This window comes from Zalophus californianus, chromosome 15 (genome assembly GCF_009762305.2).
Source record: "Zalophus californianus isolate mZalCal1 chromosome 15, mZalCal1.pri.v2, whole genome shotgun sequence".
NCBI classification, from domain to species: Eukaryota; Metazoa; Chordata; class Mammalia; order Carnivora; family Otariidae; genus Zalophus; species Zalophus californianus.
The window spans coordinates 59,115,187-59,136,693 of record NC_045609.1 but is presented as its reverse complement, the minus strand read 5'-3'; the positions used below and the strand labels follow the sequence as shown (position 1 = coordinate 59,136,693).

The following is a 21,507-nucleotide window of genomic DNA, read 5'->3' as shown; positions in this document are numbered from 1 at the left end:
AATCATCCCGCCCCATTTCGACATCTCTTTTTCCTGCCTCCAGCTCTCGGCCTGGCGCAGGACCCAGCGACAGCGGGCCCCGATAACTCATTCATTCAACAACCGCGGGGTTTACTGGGCGACTTCGGGTGCAAGCCCAGGGCGGCACGCCGAGGCCTGAGGAGCACAGGGCCCTCAGGAGTCAGTCGGCTTGCGCGCGACATGGGGCGGGGAGACGACAGCACGCCAGCTCCAACCGGAGTCTAACGGGTCACCGCCCGCATGTCGCAACAGCTTCCCGGACAGGCCCGCGGGCCGCGCCAGGGTATAACCGGCCCAAGCTGGCTCCACCTCACGCCGGTCCGAGATCCCGCGGGAACAGAGCTCTTGGGCCAGGGCCGCCCGCCCGCGACCCCGCGTGTCTGGGGATTTGGGGTCCGCGCTCGAACGCAGTTCCAACGGCAGACTGCAGCGGTTTGACCTTGAAGGCCTGGCACCCCCCGTCCCGCCCCGAGAGAACCCGGCCTGCAGCACCTGCACCTCCCCAAGCACTAGTCTGGGGTCCAAATCCGGTCTCTCTCGCCCCTGGGCTCTTCGCTCTCTTCCCGTAGCCAATCGGATCCCGACGTGGTGAGGGCCAATGGCCGCGGTCAAAGTATCAAGAGTGGTTGAGCCTATCAAAGTTCCCCCTTAAGTTTCTCCCGCCCCCCAGAAAAGTCAGTGGGCGGTTGTTCTTACATGTTGGCCAATCAATGGCCAATAAACAAGAAGCTTCCAAGATCAAAGGGGAAGGGGTGGGATCTAAACCGTAGCAACGCCGCAGGGCGGAGGAATGACAGGCAACTTCTCTAATACCACAGACATCTTTTTCGTACGTAAGCAAAGGGGCGGGGCTAACTTGGCGCCTGCACCAATGGCTGGCTGAGGGGTGTGTCCGTGGGCCAAGCGGGAGCCGGAGGCCCCGGGCTCTCTGGGCCGCGCCTGAGGCGGACACGACGGGGCCGGGGGGCGGTGGCGGCAGCGGCAGCGGCAGCGGCGGCGAGGGTGGGCGCCGCAGCTGGCCCGGGTGGATGGAGTTGGAGGGGCGGGGTGCTGGCGGTGTGGCGGGGGGGCCGGCGGCTGGGCCGGGGCGGAGCCCCGGGGAGTCGGCGCTGCTGGACGGGTGGCTGCAGCGGGGCGTGGGCCGGGGGGCCGGCGGCGGGGACGCCGGGGCCTGCAGGCCCCCGGTACGGCAGGATCCGGACTCCGGCCCGGACTACGAGGCGCTGCCGGCTGGAGCCACTGTCACCACGCACATGGTGGCGGGCGCCGTGGCAGGGATCCTGGAGCACTGCGTGATGTATCCCATCGACTGCGTCAAGGTGAGACCTGGACCGGCTCCGAATCCGACCTGGAGCTGACCCCACCCCTGGGTCCTGTCCAGAGCCAGGATCCCGGCCGAGAGCCGTAGCCAACATGGGTCTCTTCCTGGCTCCTGCCACCGCCATACGATTCGACCGATACTCCATGCAAGCAAGGTCCCGGCTGGGAATTGAACCCACCCAGGAACCAGGACCCATTTCTAACCGTCAGTGAGATATGAATCGGGACTGTGGAAAGAAAATCTGTCAGCCAAAGTCCTGGATCCTAGCTGGGACTAAACAGGAATAGGGTGGGATGGGATGGAACAGGTAAGTAATACTGACTTGATTTAAGGTTAAGCCAACTGGGGTGAATCAGACCCTGAACAGGATCTTAATGGCTTGAGATGTTCTCTGGGCGAGTGCTTTTACAAGCTTCTTGCTGTGTCTGTCCTTAGAAGTGATGGGGCAGGAACCGAAATCTGAAATCTCTCAGCTAGATGAAGTATTTACGTATTAAATCTTAGCCCATGAGTGACTGGAAATCATTTGTGCAGTCAGAATTCATAGTTCCAGACTGGAAGTAATCTGGGAAAGACCATGTTCAGGAAAAGGTTTCGGTTTCTCTGCAGCAAGCATGATACCCCACCTATTTCCTGAACGTGAAAACTAAGCTGGGATTAGGATTTCGTATGTGCAGGGAGCACATCAGCCCCCAGACAAGAGATGGACCTGACAGTGTATTTCTTTAGCTACGTGAAGTTGACAAAAGGGGAGTGTTGCCTAGAAGGGAAGGCTGATGATATTGAAAATGAAAGGGGAGCAACATGAAGGCATGATTCCTGTGAACGTAAAAACTAATTGCAGCCACAACCAAGCAGACTGGTTAGTGGGTAAAGAAGTCAGGTGAAGAGGGGAACAGGTTGTTCTTTATAGTTCTTATTCTTGTGCATTAGCAAAGGTACCAACCTCTAAAAGTGAGGACTAAATTGAATAAAAAGTAAATTCCAGGGGACTGTTGAAATAAATGTATTGACAGAGACTGACACCTCCTTTACATGTTAAGGGTAATGGTCAAACAGTATCCTCACAGCTCTTTGATGTGTGTTTTCTCCTCAAATTAGGAAAATGTTACATATTCAAAAGGAGAGAGTATTGAGTTGGGAAATACAAAGTCTTATCCTTTCTGCTTCTCCCTGGTTCTGGTACTCTCACATGTTTTCATTAGTAGTATGAATGAATAAGTGGGGAAAGTGCTCATTAAGCTTTGTGAAATTGAGTTGATAGTTTTCTAGCACACTGCAAGGCAACTCCTACCAATAATCATACCCATTGAAACTGGTAGATGCACTTGGTTAAAATGGATATTAGAATTTTAAATACCCTTGTCAATTGAGAGGAATAGAAACAAACAGTAAAATCCATGCAAGAGAAGTAAGAGGATGGTTAATGCTCTAACAGTATTAAAATGTAAAGTGGGTAAGTACAAATAAAAAAGATTCAGACATTTATGTAGTAAAGTCTAGGTTGAATGACTGTGAGCTGTTAATGCTATATATCAAAAAATTAAAATGACCAAACTGCAAAGTAAAGTAACTTCACTATACTTAGACTGTGAGTAGAGAGCAGGGGGGACTAGGGTGCTATGTTTCAGGATGGGTATCAAATGAAAACTAGATCAAGGAAAGCAATGGAAATTATTTAATGACTTGAAAAATACAATGTAACAATGTGACTGACTTAGAAATATTACTATAACTTATCAACTTAAGTGTTGTCCCATTACCTTGGGGGGCTATCTCCTTATTCCATATCTTTACATAATATTGTTGCTGTAAATATTTTATAGATTCCTCTGCTAGAAATGCCTCTAGAATATTTGGGTGAATATTCTTAAAGAGGGCAAAGCTTTGCCCTGTGACAAAATGGAGTTGTTTGTTTGTTTGTTTTTTAGTAACAGACCATTTGGAATAAAAAATGATAGATAAGTGGAAGATCAAAATGGGTAATACTGATTGGAGACAAAGAGAAGGTAGGACCAGAAAGCAAAGACACTGATTTATTCTTGAGGCTGATAAACCCACTGCGGGAACACTTCTGAAAGAGGAGTTCCAGAAATATTTTGCATAATCACAGCATTGCTGGAATAAGTTACTTATAGCCTTCCAAGGTAACTGTTTTGAAGAATAGTTCTTATTCATTTACATAAACTTTGCAGTGTTTGTTTTTAAAAAATTAGTCAGATGACATTACAGTCATGCCTCAAAGCCCTATATTAAAGAAATAATTATTTGATCCAGAGGGAAAAAAATGCTCAAGAGTCTTCAAAGATACAAAAACTCATTTTAGAAGAATCATTTTCATTTGCCATTAATGCTGGGATTTAAACGACTAGAGAGAACAACTAGGTTGTAAGATTTAATGTCCGTAGGATATTAGACATTCTTGTGCAGACGTGAAAGTTCAGATCTCTTCCTTCAGAAAGGACTTCCCAGGAAGTTCACTTGTCCCAGGGCTTCCCAGTTCCTCTTTTAGCATAAATGGTGGTAGAGAAGAAGAGCAGCCCAACCATCCCTAAGACTAGAGGCAGGTATCTGTGTTGGAGCCTAAACAGCAACCACAGTGTTTGCAAATGAAAGTTGACATTGCCTCTTGGCATGCAAGCCTGTGCACCCCAGCCACTTATCAGGGTCAAGTTGATTTAAAATATCATTGGGAGGAACCTAGCATAACCTCACCAGGCCACAGTTATTCAGCCAACTATTTACATGGTCACAATAGGGAGGTTTGGGAGCCCAAATATATCCCGGTTTTCCTTTACTGGGCCTCAGAGGCAAACACCAGACTATCTATAGGGATAGGCTCCGCAGCCAAAGTAGTCAGAATCTTCCCCAAATCATCTGGCTAAGTACCCACCTGTCACCAGCGTGCTACTTTTTGGCTCTGTAATGGTGACATAAATAATCTACTTACATAATAAGTTAAAGAGAAAGAGCAAGGGAAATCTTTTCCAAACTCCAGATGTAAACGGTTATCTGTACACATTCACCAATGAAAGGTTAGGAAACACTGGCTTATTTGACTTCCTTGTATCTAATAATACTTATTATTCAATAAATGGCACTTGTTCTTGTTTGCCAAGCACTAACTGATGTGCCTTACATATATTTATTCATTTAATCCTTGAAGTAATTTCATGAAGTATACATCATTTTCATTATTTTACAGATGAAGAAAAGGAAGCAAGTTAAGTGGCACCATCATGATTTGAACCCAGTCTGACTCTCAGGCCTTCCATGCAGTCTCCCAGAAGTAGATTTCCAGAGCCAAGCAAGGCACAGAGTTTCACAATAGTGCTCGTTCCTCAACATGACCTCCAGATTAATAGCTGGACATAAAAATCATTATAGCCACAGAGAAACTTTAAAGTTAAAACAAAAAAATACAAAATTAAACCTGATTTACTAGTGGCTAAGAACCAGTTAGTTGCCCATGTACAGTTGTGAAATGATGTATACAAGAGACAACACTGCCATGATCTATAAATTCTACGACATGAACAAATATGTCCACGAACCGTGTTTGGATACAATAAAAAGCCTTTTATTTCTAGTGCTTCATAAACTACCAATGGCTTTTACATGCCCTCTCTGGATCCACACAACAGCCCCATGAGCCATTCTTAGTCTCATGTTTTAGATGACAACATTGAAACTCAGGTTAAGTGACATATCCAAGACCACACATCTAGCAAAGCAGGGGCTCATACTCAAGCTTTCTGACTCAAATGTGGCTTGTCTTTTACCAAACCACTTATCTCCCTATTAAGTTCATTTCACTTTTCTTCAAAGCCAGTGTTTTGTTTTGTTTTGTTTAATAATTGAAGGCTATTCATAAACTTGTAGAGATTTCATTTTTCTCCAGAAGAAAGATTTATTGGCTCACACATTTGGGAAGCCATATTGATTTTTATATTTGGCATAGCTTATGCCTGGGTCCTTTCCATAAGGGTATAAGTAGAATTGTGAGTTAGATGTAGAGGTGTGTATAAAATGTTCAAAGTAACTTTCAGTCCAGGTTTCTCTTGAGGTTGAAAGATTGCAAATCTCAGGCCAGACCTTTCAAGCCTGGTTGCTCAAATAATGCCACTGACTTCAGCAGAGCAATGCAATTTCTGAACAGTCTCCCTATACAAGAGCAGTTTCAAACAAACCTATGGAAACACATATCATGGAAACCAGACCCAGTTTATCTTTATCAGCAGCCGTAGCCAGCAAAAACCTGTAGTCACTGAATAACTCCTCTAATGGATTCTATACCCCTGGGTGATATGAAAGATTCATAAGCATATCCTTTATTGGAAATTTATGGTGTTTGGTGGTTTTTTTTTTTTGAGAAGTAGAATGAATGTGTCAGATTGTAAAAAGTGATACTGTATTTCTGATTGAACTTGCAGTAATCTTTTAAGCTTCCAGTTCTTTGTTGGTAGCAAGGAGGAGAAAATAACTTTAGAGGAATGTGGATTGCTTGCAGCTAACTAGGACCTGTTAATCTGGTTAGTCCTCGGCGCCCCCCCACCCCCACCCCTTGCTCTTGAGAAGAGGCAGTACTCTTGGATTCCAGATGGCTAAAGGAAGGTTCAAATTGAATCAGTAATCGGAGTGAAGCAGGAATTTAAACTGTACTTGGGCATTAGTTGCGCCTACTGACTCACTGATAGCCTACTTCTTACTTTGTGAACTGGTGCAGACAGCTAAGATTCATTTGTTCGTTCATTCATTCATTCATTCTTTCAGCAAACAAATCTTGAATGCGTACTCTGTTCCAGGCACTGGACATTGGTTTTATATTGTTAGTCTCCATGCTACCTTAATCTTGAAATGGATCAACAGACAAGAAGAGATTTTCATGAGGAGACACACCCTTCCCCTGAGAGTCGGTGATTTGGGGAATGTTTTGAAAAGATTCATTTCCCAAATTTCAATCCAGCTTTGTCCAGGAACATTATACAAAGTGTCTACCATGTACTTTTGTCCCAGTCATTGAATCCTCTGGAAATTCCAAGGATTATGTTTCATGAAGACTGATATTATTTGATGCCAATTTGGGGATTCATTCAGTTTAGAGTAGAGATCTGGAAGTCCCTTCAGTTTTAGGGACTAGGTTGGTTTCCACCTTTCATAGTTTCAGGGTAAATGTTCTTTCCCAGGACATTAGAGTAGCATCGATTACAATTGCTACCTTTGCCAAGAATTCAACCTACCGGCCCAGTTGCGCATGCCGAATAATCCGAGAAGTTCAGGTAATCATCCAGGATATAACAGAGGATGAGCTATCATCTCATTAATGTAGTGTGCGATCAGGAAGCAGGCCTAGGACCAATGTTGGGCCTCATGCAAATAATGCATAAAGTATGTTGTAGACAGTAAATAGTTGACTTTAAAATCCATTTATAAAGAACTCTTGGCCCCGAGTTTATTAAGGCACAGAAGCAACTTCTCCTGAAACACAGGCTTGGTATTTGTTGCTGAGGCTATGAATCATTTCAGAGTTCAAGGATACTTCCCAAGCGGTGATATTCTCAGAGACAGCATCGGTGTTCCCCTCATCGATGACTAGCAAAAGAAAGGTCCACGTCTTAGAAAGATGGGACACAAATTTGGAAGGAAGTAAAACTGGGTGCCAGGTGGTACTCCTGCATGTTGGCACGATTTCACGTAGAAGTGCCCGCAGCCTTAGTGTCGAAGTTGGGAAGTTGAATGAGAAGTTGGCATCGCTGACCCTGCATTTCTTTCTATAATTGCAGACCCGGATGCAGAGCCTACAGCCTGACCCAGCCGCCCGCTATCGCAATGTGTTGGAGGCACTCTGGAGGATTATAAGAACAGAGGGCCTGTGGAGGCCTATGCGAGGGCTGAACGTCACAGCGACAGGCGCAGGGCCTGCCCATGCCCTCTATTTTGCCTGCTACGAAAAGTTAAAAAAGACATTGAGTGATGTAATCCACCCTGGGGGCAATAGCCATATTGCCAACGGTATTGAGCCTTCCTGTGCTGGTTCCCCCACTTTGTCACCTCTCTGGGCTTTGCTGCTGTTAATGCTTTCCAGTCTCAGCATGGCTTGGAGCTGAAGCTCTGGGCTGGGCTAGGCCAGATTATAGGGGAGGGACTTCCAAACCTGATGTTCTCAGCCAACGGCCTGCTTCAACCCCACCCCTCTTTGGGGACCACCTCAACAAAGTGTTACAGTATCTTCCCTTACCTACCAGTTCGACTCTTTCATCTCCCTGCATCAACTTCTAATGCCCTGGTAATGTGGAGACACACTGAACTACCCCCCACATACACTGTGTATTTCTTGATAGTCGGGTGCTGTCCTCCTCAGGGCAGGATCAGAGGTGACCCGGCCACCCAAGGAAGACATTAATGGAGCCCCTGCTCTTTGCCTCACCTTTTCAGGATCCTAACTGACCAGAGGCAGTTTGTGTTGTTGATGACATGACCAGGCCTCAACAAGTGAATTGGGGTGGGGCCAAGGGACTTCTGCACAGAGAAACCAGAGGGTTGGAGGTTATGTGGAAGTAAGGGAAGAGACAGCAGCCTGGTGCTTGAGGATTGAAAACCAAATTGGGAGTGGAGAGGAGTGGTGAGGGATATGGCAGTTCAGGACCCAAAGGAAAGGTCTAGTTGGACAGGTGTAGAGTTTGGAGATGGACTGGGCAGCACAGGGGCAGCAGGATGGAAGATGAGATGCTGTGGTGCAAATCTGACCACCCCGCCACCCCTCATGTCATGTTCTCCCTCCACTGGAGGCAGCCGATGCCGGCATCCCTTGGCCTCAGTGGCTCTGGTTCCTATCTGGGGCGTGAACTGCGTTTATTCTCAGAAGTGTCTTTATAAAATCTGGGCTGTTTTCCTAGGCTCTTCCAGGCCTTCCTAGTATACCTGTGGTCACCTAGATTGGTGACCTTACTCAGCTGCTGGGAGCAAATATCTTCATTTCTCAGAATGGGGGTTTAGGAGTAGTGGGTCCCCATCTTTTGAACTGGCTCTTATAACCCTCGTCCTACTGTGGCTTGGCCATCCCCCAACCCCCACCCCCACCCCAGGCCTCAGTGGATTGTTTGACCTCTCCTGGCCTTGCATGTGGCAGTTGTTTTCTCCTTTGCAGGTGCGGCCGGGTGCGTAGCAACATTACTGCATGATGCGGCCATGAATCCAGCAGAAGGTAACAATTCCGCCGCCTTTCCTTCTGTGGGCAGCTGCATCGGCATTTCTGGGATTTTCCTTTATTTCTGTTTGTGGAAGAAAGCCAGGAAGCAGCTGGTCGGTTTTGGGGGGAAAGCCTTCTCTGCTACTGTGCCTTACCAGTAGAGGGCGCTCCCTCCATGTTGTCGGTACTGAGGAGGAGCCCCTAGGAAGCAAACTCATTGAGATTCCATTCGTCTTTGGGGCTTCTCTGAAAAAAGATATGGCTCTACTTGGCCTATTCCTGGGCCTTCTTGGAAGTCCTCTCCGTAGTGGATTTGATCTCTGAAAATTTAACGGATTATTTCACTTTTCTTCAAAGAGGTGAAGATGGATTTTAACATTTAAAAATCTTGCCTTTCTTGTTGGAATGAAGATAGTTGAAATAGGAATGAAAGGGGAAATTGTAGAGCTCAGTTCCTGCATGGCTGCTTGGATCTTGGCTTTCCAGGTGGAGAATGAGGTACTCAAACAAATATGAAGGGATAACATGGTTGCCATGTTCTTTAAGTTCCAGTTCTTTACCTGTCTTGGCTAGGTCATGGTGTGGAAAGGGCCAAACCTAAGCTGAAGAGCTAGAGCTCGCACCATGTTATCCACTTGAGGGAGTAGATGTTTGGAAACTGAAGCCACAGTCTTCCTGGTTAAGAATTTTGTTTTCTTTTTGGTAGCCTTTCTCCTCTAGGAGGATTAACTATCCTCGTGTCATAAGAGTTGGGTGCTCTGCATACTTGAGGATTGGGATTATTAGGGCTATCTGTTCATTATTACGTTCACTGCCACTGAGTCATTTCTTGTCTTGAGTTTTATGAATGGGTAAGATAATGATAGTAGGTAGGTACTTATTTCAGGGAAACCCTCTGGAGTCTCTAAATCATACATGTATTATGTGTTCACTGGCTGGTTGGTTTTTTTTTTTTTTTTAAAGATTTTATTTATTTATTTGAGAGTGAGAGAAAGAATGAGCCGGGAAAGGGGCAGAGGCAGAGGGAGAAGCAGACTCCCCACTGGGCAGAGAACCCGATGCGGGGCTCCATCCCAGGACCCCGGGATCATGACCTGAGCTGAAGGCAGATGCCCAACCAACTGAGTCACCCAGGTGCCCCTCACTGGTTGGTTTTAAGGAAATCCTACTAGAAGTGGGTCTGTTATATTTTGGCCCTTTATCAGTCTTCTCCTATTCCCTCTCAAAAAAGGGAAACCTTAACGTATGAGACATTAACGTATTAACATATTAGTGACAGGTCACTCATATTTTTTTTCCTCTCTCCATTCCAATGGCTGACCCGCTGACTTGGGACTCTGAATCTGGATATGCTTGCTCACCGGTTGATTGCTGGCATCGTTTCCTTCCTTCTTGTTGACGGCACCACCAGTGGTCAAGCAGAGGATGCAGATGTACAACTCACCGTACCACCGGGTGACAGACTGTGTACGGGCAGTGTGGCAAAATGAAGGGGCCGGCGCCTTTTATCGTAGCTACACCACGCAGCTGACCATGAATGTTCCCTTCCAAGCCATTCACTTCATGACCTATGAGTTCCTGCAGGAGCACTTTAACCCCCAGAGACGGTACAACCCCAGCTCCCACGTTCTCTCTGGAGCCTGTGCTGGAGCTGTAGCTGCTGCTGCCACAACCCCACTGGACGTTTGCAAAACACTGCTCAACACGCAGGAATCCCTGGCTTTGAACTCGAACATCACAGGACACATCACAGGCATGGCCAGTGCCTTCAGGACGGTGTATCAAGTAGGCGGGGTGACCGCCTACTTCCGAGGGGTGCAGGCTCGAGTCATTTACCAGATCCCCTCCACAGCCATCGCATGGTCTGTGTACGAGTTCTTCAAATACCTGATCACCAAGCGGCAAGAAGAGCGGAGGGCAGGCAAGTGAAGTGAAGCGGCGGAGAACGCTGCCAAGCGCTCAGCACTGCTGCGTCCTGCCTGTTCCAGCCACGTTCTCCGTCTCCTGGCATGCTCCAGCCTTGAGTGGAGTTGGAAGGGAGGCAGAGGGTTCCCCCCAGGCTCGTGGTGTTTTGGCTAACACCAGTGCCTGTCAGCCTCCGTTGCCGCCACCTTCCCTTCCAGGCCCTCAGCAAGTGCAGCAAAGCACACCACGGCACCTTTGACAGCCTCTCTCCAGCCTGGGCCTGATGACCTGCTCTAGACTATTCTAGAGGGATAAGCAGCTCATTCCCGTGGTTCCTAATAAAAAGCCTTTAAATTCAATGGTTTCCTTGGGTTTGTTTTGCCAAAGGGGAAGTGAAATGCTGTCAACTGCTCTTGACTTTAAGCATGAATTAAGGGGCCCCGCATATGTCCATAGTTTGGGTTTCTCCTGATTTTCACAGTGACTTAAGACATTGGAGCCCTACTCCCTTTGTTTTACAGTAGGCTTCAAGGAATCTCCCTGATGGCAGGAACATGGCCTTTGACAGATCCTAGCTAAACAGGCACTCTTGATCCCCACTACTGCCTTCCCGGGACACTGATGTGCCAACAGAAGAGGTAGATTACTCTCCCAGCTCTGCCTGCCAAAGTACAACTTCCCATGTGGCACTTTGTTTTCTAATGTTGTTGCAGAACAGGAGTTACTCAGTGAAGCTGCAAGACCTAAAGATTATGTGGTAAATAATACCTTTCATTTCGCTTTAAGGCTTTTACAAAGTACTTTACTGTACATGACTTCATTTGGTTCTCACAAAATCTGTGAAGTAGGCAGTGCAAGCATCATCTCTATTTTACAGGTAAGGAAAGCTCAGAGAGGCTGTCCCTTGCTCAAGTTCTCACAGCAAGTGCAGAACTAAAACCCCAAACCAGATCTTTTGCTCCCGGAAGTGAGCCTAATTGTGCCTTCCTGCAGACAGGAAATGTGTAGAGGGCTCATACTGCAACCTGCCTCCTGAGGGAGCTCCCCCCTGACTAGGCTCTGTCTGGAGACTTCCAGGGATGGGGCTTTCACTGTGCTTCCTGGGTTGGTCTGTTCCTTTGTTTGGATAGCACCAGTTAGTAGCAAGTTCTTCAGTACACAGAGTGGAAATCTACGTCCAAGAACACCCATCTGTCATCCTTGTTATGTCATCTGTCATTCATTCATTCATTCATTCATTCACTCAGTAACTATTCAGTGTCTCTGCGTCAGACACTGATGTTGGGGTTATAGTGATAAATAAAGCCATCCCAGCCCTCAACGAGCTTATTGTCGGAGAGGAAGGCAAATGTAAACAGGCACCTACAAGATCAAATGGCAAGAAACATGCATAAGAATACCCAGCCTGGCCTCGGGTGACTGGGGAGGCTTCTGGAGGAAGTGACATTTGAGGTGACACCTGGAAGGCAAATTAGCCAAACTAGGCGAAGAGAGGAAGTGAAATGTTCTAGAGAGAGGTGAGAGAGAGTAAGAAGTGCTCAGGGATCAGTGTGCAAGGGACTTGGTAGGGCTGACAATCTGGGCAAGGCATGCACCCGGAGAGCAAAGCAGGCGCTGAGTCTTAAAAGCAATGCTAAAGAGTTTAGAGTTTATCCTGAAGGCAATACAGACGCATTACAGGGTTTTAAGCAGAGGTGTGGTGTGATCAGATTTACAATTTAAACAGATCACTGAGGCTCTCTGAGGAGGCATTAGAGGAGCAAGACTGGACCGGCAGGCAGACCTGTTGGGAGGCTGTCACAGTCACGCAGGCAAGGCTGCCCGGTGGCCTGGACCGGGACTGTGGCAAGGGAGACAGAAAGTGCCAGACTGGCGTGATGTTAGGGTTGCAGTAGAAATCCATTACAGAATAAATCTTGCCCTCCTCCTACCTGACAGCCCTTCAAGAATCTGTGGAGAACCGTGTCTGAATACACTTGAGAAAACCTTCAAGGGAACAGCAGACTCTCCTGTTCTAAGCCTTGCTAAAGCTGCGCTGCCCCTCGGCTTTAGCGATGGAAAAGAGAGATGGTAATGGCTAAATTGTGGCCACTGGAGTTTGAGTCGCCCATGGAATAAAACGAGCATGAGGAAATCATTGCAGAGGCCATTTCACAGGGTTTGCCGGTAAAAATGTAAGAGAGTCACTGCCTCCCAGCACAGATGGAATGTGAGAACAAAGGGATGCCTCTCCAGACCTGTCCCTGCAGTCGGCTGGACAGAGCTGCTGTCTGGCGTGGTATGCAGACCACAGTAGGCACTGTGGCAATATGACCATTTCTTAAGAATAGGAGACGGGGTAGGGCGCCTGGGTGGCTCAGTTGGTTAAGCGACTGCCTTCGGCTCAGGTCATGATCCTGGAGTCCTGGGATCGAATCCCACATCGGGCTCCCTGCTGAGCAGGGAGTCTGCTTCTCCCTCTGACCCTACCCCCTCTCATGCTCTCTCTATCTCATTCTCCTTCTCAAATAAATAAATAAAATATTTTTAAAAAAAAAGAATAGGAGACGGGGTAACGTCTGAAAGGATGATAGTCACTAAAGATTCTCTCAGCTCTAATGTCGTTCGCAAACAATGAGGAAAAGAATGCAAAAGTCACCTTCCAGTCTCCAATTGTGCCCTAGCTGCTGGAGGACCCTTGGTTTGGAATCCGGACAGGGCCTTAGGTCCTGCAGGTCTCTTCATCCAATCACTAGAGCAGATAGAGACAGAATAGTGTGAGAGGGTTGAACAATCTTGGTTCCTGAATACCTGGGTCAGGAGCCAAGCTTCGCTTTCATCCCCATGAGAGCTGTGGGCATTTGGGGCATTCCCAGGTCCAGGGCCTCTCTGGAAAGCCAGGTAGGTCATGTGGCACCTTGAGGATCCAGGACCAAGCCACTATCAAGTGGTCAATTCCTGCACAGTGCTATGCCATGCAAGAAATCATGCCAAAGCACGCCTCTATGCCAAAGCAACAAAAGTAGTCACAGGTTAGCCAGAGAAAACTTTCCTTCTTAATTGTAGAGACAAGACTAACATGAATGAAACAATCTTGTAATGACACACGACAGAATACAGCTGTGTAGTACATTATACAGAACCAACAAGAAGAGTTAGAGACAGAAAAGATAAGTGTAGGTCAGAGGTCATGGGAAAGAGGAGGCTTTGATGAATAGAAATAAAAAATAATTTTGCAAAAGCCAATAAAAGACAAATCATGCTAATTTTATAAAATTTCTAAAAATAGATAAAAAGAAAGTAACTCCAATCCCATTACCCAGAAAATATGACAACATTTTGATGTACTCATCATCTAGTATTTTTTTCTATGCATTTTTTTGTTAACATTCAAAATTCAGGGGCACCTGGGTGGCTCAGATGGTTAAGCATCTGCCTTTGGCTCGGTTTGTGATCCCAGGGTCCTGAAATGGAGCCCCACATCGGGCTCCCTGCTCAGTGGGGCGCCTGCTTCTGCCTCTCGCCCTGCTCATGCTCTCTCTTTCTCTCTGTATCTCTCTGTCTCAGATGAATAAGTAAAGTCTTTAAAAAAAACATTCAAAATTCAGGTCACACTGTAACCAGCTTCTTTCACATGATAGTACATGGTGCCCATCTTTCCATATTATTAAATCTTCCATCACTTCAACTTAAATAGCCACACACCATTCCATTATATGAATGTACAATAGCTTATTCTGTCACTCAGTTGCACCCTTGTAATAATTTATTGTCAAGAGCATTGCTGTGGGTAGATAGAATCTGAATGACAAAAAGGAGAGCAGGCTGGTGTGCAGAGAGGGTTCTGAGTGGGGAGTCAGTTTGGCGCCACCTCTCGGCAGACACTGAAGATACCCTGGCTGGAAATCTGGGGTTGGAGGGGAGGACGGGAGGCCCCCTAGAGAATGTCAGAGGTGGGAGGGTTCTTGGAAGTCATCTTGCTCAGCATCCCTCCTGGAACCCCACTTCTCTCTGCAGCATCCCTGAGAGGGGGTTCCCCATCCCCACTCCTGTGTCCAGGAGCTCACTGCTGCTCGAGGCCATCCATGACACCGCTGCCAAGTTCATTGCTGTTAGAAAGTTCATTCTTCTTGGTCTCCTGCTTCCATTCTAGGATCATGTCACAGCCCTGCTTCAGTTGCCGAATTCCTCACCATGGCCAACAGGGCTTTCCCTCAATAGGCTCCCGCCCATCCCTCTAACCCCAGCTTACCACACAAACACGAGGCATTCAAAACAAACACGTATTTTCTTGAGAATCTAAAATATTCCTCCTTTTGTCTCCACTCATTGATTTAGGAGGCTTGGTAAACAATAGTCTGTCTAAACTATCAGAAACGTCACACGATTGATGTTCAGACTGGACGTGCAGTGTTTTGTGATTTCCTGCCCCTGAGGCTGGTAAGTAGAGAAGTCCTGTGGCTGCTGTGCACAATATCCCACGTGTCGTCAGAGCTCCGCACACACCGCCTTACCCCCCCACCCCCACAGCCCACATTCACACACCAAAAACAAAGGAGAGTAATTCTTTCTATTGAGGCACCTAGGTCTCCCCATGGTTTCCACCTAGGATCTCCTTCTGCCTGCTGGAGCAGCACGGAATCAGACTAATCATTCTTCCGACAGCCCCTCACAACTATGAAGACAGCTGTCGTGGCACTCAGGGAGGGCCAGATTATGGGGAGCCTGAAAGCCAGGCAGAGATGTCTAGACTTGACTTGGCAGCTAATGAGGAGCTCTTGCGGTTCTTAAGCAGGGAGGGAGATGACTGAAGTCATGTCTGAGGACAACACCAACAGCCCAGACATAGGACGACCTGGACGGGGAGCCAGCTAGAGACGGGAGCTCTGGCCGAGGGGCTGTCATCATCTAGAAAAGAGGAACCTGGGAAAGGTAGTTACAAGAAGATCAAAGGGACTTGGTGGTTTAGACATTCATGTGGGAATGGACCTGTAGGTCATCTTGCACTCCTCTGGCTGTGTTTTGTCTCCCTAGAGTGGGGGAATCTGTAGAATCGTGCCTCTTTGGTACCATCCCCTGCACTGGGCTTGAGTAACCACCTGCTGACAGTGGGATGAATATATTGTTGTGGGCAGACACTGAGGCCTGCCTGGGGAAGTGGTTCTGGGGTTAGGAATGGGCCATCTCACTTCACAAATGTGTACTGAGCAGGTAGGGGTCCCAGGGTAGATGTTGGGCCTATGTGATGGTCAGTTTTTTGGTGACAATGTGGCAAGGCTATCATCTCCAGTTTTTCAGTCAAATATTGACCTAGACGTTGCTGTGAAGGTATTTGCGGATATGATCAGTTTATTTTAAGTAAGGAAGATTATCCTAGATAATCCGGGTGGGCCTCATTCAATCAGTGGAAAGGGCTTAAGAGCAGAACTGAAGTTTGCCTGAAGAAGTTCCACCTGTGAACTGCAGCTTTCGCTTGTGCCCAAGAGAACGCGCGCACACGCGCGCGCGTTTGTGTAGAAATAGGTATTGTATAAACGTGTATATTTGTGTGTATATATTCTAATTCAATACCATATGTGTGTATATATGTAACATTGATACAAAATTATTATCTGGTCTACGGGTCATATGCAAATTTCACAAACTGTTCCAACAATGTCCTACTTCATGGCTGTTTCTTCCCCCTGACCCGGCATCCAATCCAGGATCACACATTGCACTTACTACATATTCATATCTCTTTAAGTCTTCTTTAATCGAGATCAGGTCCTCAGCTTTTTATTAATTTCATGGACTCGATTTTTTTTTTAATTTAGATTACAGGCCAGTTATCCTGTCGAATGGCCTTTAGTTTGATGACAGTTCCCCATTATTAGATTCAGGCTGTGCAGTTTTGGCAGATGCACCATAGAGATGATACCGAGTCCTTCTCAGGACACTGTATCAGGAGGCACACGAGGTCGGTTTGTCTCTTCATTGGTATCATTAACTGATTAATGTTTATGGTTGTGTTCACCAGGTAAACCCACGGTAGAATTACTAATTTTCCCTTTGAAGCTAGTAAGCAATCTGTACAGAGGTGCTTTCAGTTTATGTAAATATCCTGTTCATCATCAAACTTCCAAGTTGTAGCATCCACTGATGATTCTTGTCTATGTCAATTATTACTAATGGTTGCACAATGATGATATTCTAGCTTCATCATTCCTTCTACATTTATTCATTGATATTCTTCTATGAGAGTTCTCCCTTATTTATTTGTTATTTATATTATATATAGATTCTTTTTAAAAATTTTTTATTTTAATTCCAGTATAGTTAACATACAGTGTTATATTAATTTCAGGTGTACAATACAGTGACTCAACAATTCTATACATGACTCAGTGACCATCACGATAAGTGTACTCTTCATCCCCCCCACCTCCCCTCCATAACCATCAGACTATATCGTTGAGTCTGTTTCTTGGTTTCTCTCTCTCATTCTCACTTTTCTTTTCCTTTGTTTGCTTTGTTTCTTGAATTCCACAAATGAGTGCAATCATATGGTATTTGTCTTTCTCTGATTCATTTTACTTAGCATTATATTCTCTAGCTCCACCATGTTGCAAATGATAAAATATCATTCTTTTTATGGCTGAATAATATTCCTGTGTGTGTGTGTGTGTGTGTGTGTGTGTGTGTGTGTGTGTGTGTGAGACATCTTCTTTATCTTCATCTATTGATGGACACTTGGGCTGCTTCCAAAATTTGGCTATTGTAAATAATGCTGCAGTAAACATAGGGGTGCATGTATCCCTTTGAATTACCGTTTTTGTATTTTGGGGGGTAAATACCCAGTAGCATGATTACTGAATCGTACGGGAGTTCTATTTTTAGCATTTTGAGGAACCTCCATACTGTTTTCTATACTGGCTACACCAGTACCTTCCCACAAACAGTGCACAAATGTTCCTTTTTCTCCACATCCTCACCAACACTTGTTACTTCTTGTGTTGTTGATTCTAGCCATTCTGACAGGCATGAGGTGATATCTCATTGTCATTTTGATTTCCCTGATGATGAGTGACATTGAGCATCTTTTCATGTGTCTGTTGACCTGTATGTCTTTCTTCTTTGGAGAATGTCTCTGTCTTCTGCCCATTCTTAAATTGGATTATTTATTTTTTGGGTGCTGAGTTGTGTAAGTTCTTTATATATTCTGGACACTATGAGTTCATAGATTCTTATTTTATTCTATGAATGCTCTGTGGGAATGTTACTATTGTTATTTAATGTTCAGATTGCCCCAGATTTGACCAGTGGGAGCCTCTTCTGATTCCTCTGTCCTTTTGACATATCGCCACTATCTTTTTAGCACCTCCTTGATTTCTGGAACAACATGATATTCTAGGTTCATCTTGTATTTTCCCTCTCTGAGCCCTGAAACCAGCCATTTCTCCAAAGAGTCCTGGTTCCTTTTAGTGGCGAAAGGTATTTAGAAACCAAGATACAGATGCCAGGTGTGCTCAGGGCTACTGGGTGTCCACTTCTAAGCCTTTTAGCAGACAGAACTAAGAAATATAAGTTGGTATTGATATCTTATTTCAGTATCTGTACATGCACACAACCATGACCTCATATAGATACCTCCCATTCTAATTCAATACCATAGGATTGATTTTAGTCTTCCTTCTCTTTGTCTTTGTAACTCTCTTCTCCAACAGCAAGAACTGGCTCCCATTATCCTGAATATATTTATTCATTGCTCAGTTCTACAGCACACAAAAACATTTTAGGATTGCTAACCCATGCCACTATAGGAAGAACTCCTTCAGCTAGAATTCAATATTCATTAGTTTTTGTTTGTTTGTTTATTCTCCCTTCAGGATAGTAATGTTATTTATTTGAAATAGAGTTAGGTTCATTTGTTTCTATTTGTGTTCCATTTTTAGGTGGTTTTGAGGGGGTTTTTTCCCCTCTCCTCATCCTTGTTACTTTTTTTTAAGAGCAGAAGTATTCCTTACCTAGGGCCTGTAGGTTTGTGGATGGGCTTGATGGGGTCTATAAACCCCCTGGAGTTTAATGCAAACTATTGGATATGTGTACCTTTTCGGGGAGAGAATCCATAGCTTTCAAAATATTCTCAAAGTGGACTTTAACCCAAAAAGTTTAGGGGAGCAAGAGAAGAGAGCAGGAATCCAGGAGCCCTCTTCAGAAGTCTCTTACAAGCGGAGGAGAAAGTTCCACCACCTTGTAAGATTCTCCAGAGAAGACAGGTTCCCATTTATCTTGTATCTGTGCCAAGTGCCAAGCACACATACAAATGCCAAGCAAATAGAAACCAAAGGAGGGAAGAGAAACTTGGGAGCAAATCTGCACATGGAGCTCAGGACTGCTCTCTCCCAGGGAGGCCTAGAACCAAACCAGAGCACAGAGAGGTGGGTGGGGGAAAGGGAAACCCAGCCTGGGCATTTATCTATAGGTATACACAGAAAACTAAACTAGGAGAAAAATCTCAGTTTGCTGAAGAGACACTGACCCAAGGCTCTGACATACTCCTTGCATGGGTATCTTTTGGTTTCAAGGTCCCTGCCAAATTAGAGAACAAGAGCAATTATACCTGAGTAGGACCGTGGTGAGTCATGCAGGGTTTACCATTTGCAGGCATGAGTTAAAAGCTTTCCCTGGGTGTGGTGGGAGGTAGGGACTCACCTTGGCATCTGACATAAGATGTTTCATGGAAGGGTGGCACTGCTCCCCAAGGGACTTCTGCTGCTAAAGAGGGGCCTTCTCTCTCTCTCTCTCTCAAATGAATAAATAAAGTCCTTTAAAAAGGGGGGGCACCTGAGTGGCTCAGATGGTTAAGCACCTGCCTTTGGCTCAGGTCATGATCTCAGGGTCCTGGGATTGAGCCCCATGTCGGGCTCCCTGCTCAGCGGGGAGTCTGTTTCTCCCTCTCCCTCTGCCCCTCCCCCTGCTTGTGCTCTCTCTGCCTCTCTCTCTCTCTCAAATGGGGCCTAGAATGGAGATAAGGAGGTGAGAGCCTCATGGTCAAGGACAACCTCCTCAGATGTGTATAGCACATCCCACTCTGAGCCAGCCAGGAATCCAAAAGAAACCAAAAACCTAGTCTGTGCCACATGGCTCAAAGCCTGTCTAGAAAGTAATGGGCAGGCCAAAGTAAAATCATAGAACACAAACCGAGCCCATACAAGCTGAGTGATCTGTGCGGTGGGTAAACCAGAGGAAGTTTCCTGAAGAAAGGAGCTGATATGGACTGTCACGGGTTGAGACTGAGGAAAGATGAGAGAAGAGACAAGGGTGCTCCACCTGGCAGTGACAGCTCAAGGGATAAGCAGAGGTCTGGGGAAGAGAGGTCAGATCCCCACAGCAGAGAAGGGGGTTTGCATCAAAGACCGATCTGGAGGGTGCTGAGGTCATATGCCCACAAAAGACATTGTTCTTCAAGAGAAACAATGCAATCGTTATGATGTGTGAGGAAGAGACTGTGTGGGGCTGAATTGGGGAGTTGCAAATGCAAGGAGGATAGACGGGGGATTACTAAAATCACCTGGATGAGACGTAGCTGCCTGGGCTGGGACAGGTGGTGGTGTAACCACAGATAATAACAATGCGCCTGGGAGGCTCAGAGGGTTAAGCGTCTGCCTTCGGCTCAGGTCATGATCCCAGGGTCCTGGGATCGAGTCCCGTGTCGGGCTCCCTGCTCCTTGGAAGCCTGCTTCTCCCTCTGCCTCTCTCTCTCTCTCTCTCTCTGTCTTTCATGAATAAATAAATAAAATCCTTAAAAAAATAACAATGAAAATAAGAACTCACATTTTATATATGGCTCTGTGGTCTAAGATCACATTTGCACACACAGAATTCTTATGAGCAACAATGAGAATTATTTATAATGCTTTATTGAGCATCTATTATGTTCTGGTCATTGAGTTAACTGCTTGGGTGAGCCTCACAACCACCGTGTGAGGGATGCCATGTACTTTCTACCACTTGATATCACGTGTTGTAAATCTGCTCAGACGTGAATCCCATAAGAACCCTGTGTGTTAGGTGTGGCAGGAATTATTCCCACATTATAGTAGAAAAAACAAATGCTAGAAAAGGTGAAGGCACTCGCTCACAGCCACACAGCCAAGGGCTGTCCACCAGCTCTTTGGACTCTTATTTTGGGGATCCCTACACCTTACTTTGTCCCTCAGTTCATGTACACGGTATTAACAGAGCCCTCCAGTGTCAAACATCACTTTGGCCTAGATCTGCGGCCCACTTCAACTAACCACACCAAATTCCTGGCATTGGTTCACCAAAGGTCAGTAACGCAGCTCACTCAAGGGTCACTCAGCTGAGTCTGGCCTGCCTGGACAAAGAACCCAAGGAATGGAAGTAGAGGTGAGGGCAAGGGGACCAGCCCTCCGGTCACCTCCCCATCTTTTAGAAGACATAAACACTCTCCAGTCCCCTACTCCTGACTCAGAGAAGTGGGGGAAGACACATTCAATCTGCATTACATCAGGTTGCACAAGACAGAGGGAGGGTGAGGTCTCAAGGTCACCATTATTTCTTCATGCCAGGGTTGGGTCTTAGGAAAGCAAGCAAAATGCTGGTGGTTGCTTGGAATTGGAGCAAGCAAGGAGGAAATCCCTGGGGAGACACTTTCCTACGGCTTGTTCTGCAGATGCTCCTGCCAGCCCCTTGGAATGCACTCCCACTCCCCAGCTGCCTCCTGCCATCAGCCAACTGTAGCCATGCAAGCACCCAATTCTTCCACTTGAGGTGTTCTCCCCTGTTCCCTTCAAATCCTCTTTTCCAGGACCATGAGCTGCTTGTTTCAATTTTTCTAAGCCACACAATGACATGGGTAATTATGAACCAAGCTGGTTGTTGCTGGGCTCACCTTTGGAACATGTGAACTTAAGGTATGTTTTACATCTGGCCAAATCCTGAGATCTCTGCTTTATCTTCTGCCCAGCTCACCTGATTCTAAGACTGCTTTCCACAAATCACAGAGATGACTACAACACGGCACCAAGGGGTGAGTACAAGGCCCATATGGGGCTCCAGAGAGAGCTGAGGGGAGACCCCATGTGCA

General features: G+C 46.2%; 1 protein-coding gene and 1 long non-coding RNA gene across 3 annotated transcripts in view; one reads left to right on the top strand and one right to left on the bottom strand.

The window, feature by feature from the left end:
• Nucleotides 1–21,507, bottom strand: part of LOC113923579 — a 71,011-nt gene that overhangs the window by 7,231 nt on the left and 42,273 nt on the right. The gene's annotated exons all lie outside the window — the stretch shown is intronic.
• Nucleotides 941–10,792, top strand: SLC25A28 (solute carrier family 25 member 28). 2 transcript variants are annotated; one of them, XM_027596494.2, is made up of 4 exons: nt 941–1,340; nt 7,126–7,354; nt 8,490–8,546; nt 9,943–10,792. In XM_027596494.2, exons 1-4 carry the CDS (start codon nt 1,050–1,052, stop codon nt 10,458–10,460), a joined length of 1,095 nt encoding a protein of 364 aa, XP_027452295.1. In that variant the 5' UTR covers nt 941–1,049; the 3' UTR covers nt 10,461–10,792. The 2 variants fall into 2 exon arrangements, with proteins under 2 accessions (XP_027452295.1, XP_027452296.1); XM_027596495.2 differs by lacking the exon at nt 941–1,340 and adding an exon at nt 1,367–1,649.